The 1,070-nt window shown below is 34.2% G+C and overlaps 1 protein-coding gene across 1 annotated transcript in view; it reads right to left on the reverse strand.

The window, feature by feature from the left end:
- Window positions 1–782, reverse strand: part of HELRODRAFT_182778 (hypothetical protein) — a gene marked incomplete at both ends in the record, with an annotated part of 7,259 nt that extends 6,477 nt beyond the window's left edge. Inside the window, one exon of the mRNA XM_009033505.1 lies at window positions 681–782. Coding sequence (XP_009031753.1) covers window positions 681–782 — 102 coding nt within the window. The remainder of the gene's footprint in view (window positions 1–680) is intronic.
- Between the last annotated feature and the right edge of the window lie 288 nt (window positions 783–1,070).

Genomic DNA, 1,070 nt, shown 5'->3' on the forward strand with positions numbered 1-1,070 from the left:
GATGGTGATGAAGATTGCTATGATGATGACGACGATGATGATAACGATGATTGCTATGATGGTGACGATGATGATTGCTATGATGGTGACGATGATGATTGCTATGATGGTGACGATGATGATTGCTATGATGGTGACGATGATGATTGCTATGATGGTGACGATGATGATTGCTATGATGGTGACGATGATGATTGCTATGATGGTGACGATGATGATTGCTATGATGGTGACGATGATGATGATTGTGATGATGATGAAGATGATGATGATGACATTGATGAAAGAGCGGGAAGATTGATTACACAGCGGAAACATAATATAAGAAAGGTGAGGACGATGATGGTAATGATGATGATGAAGGTGATGAGGGTGGTAATGATGATGAAGATGATAAACTCACATAAACTCAAGCTCACACACACAAACACACACACACAAACGCACACACAAACAAACATCATACAATCATTCATATCATGATACTGTTATATTTCTTATACCAAACGGTTAACAATACAGCCACAACAACATTAAAATTAGTGTACAGTCTAGTGTAGAATTGTGTAGAATTATTTAAAATAAGTGTTTTTTCTGACTAAAAAAGTTTTTAACTTGTTTTTAAATAGGTATAATGAGTTAATTACTTGAACTTCATGCAAAAAAGCAGTATTCCGTACCCTAGAACCGTTATGTTTGATGCTAGAATGAAAAGTTTCCAATCTCACAGTGTGAGAATTGAAGAGGGAACTGGGTCTGGTAAAATTTCTTGTGAATGTCATTACTTAAAAAAAATTGGTAAAATAATAATTGGGTTCTTAGGTATGTTTGTATGTTTATTTGTTTGTATATGTTTGTTTGTTTGTATATGTTTGTTTGTTTGTATATGTTTGTTTGTTTGTTAAATTGTTTGTATCTATGTGTTTATAAGTATATGCTCCATTCAAACCATAACATCTGTTGCGACAGAGAAAAAATTTTGTTACAAATTTAAACAAAGGAAGTTTGCGCGCGTGCGTGTGCGTGCGTGTGTGGTGTGTGAGTGTATGTGTGGTTATATTTATGTATAT

This window comes from Helobdella robusta (assembly GCF_000326865.2).
Source record: "Helobdella robusta unplaced genomic scaffold HELROscaffold_92, whole genome shotgun sequence".
Classification (NCBI taxonomy): domain Eukaryota; kingdom Metazoa; phylum Annelida; class Clitellata; order Rhynchobdellida; family Glossiphoniidae; genus Helobdella; species Helobdella robusta.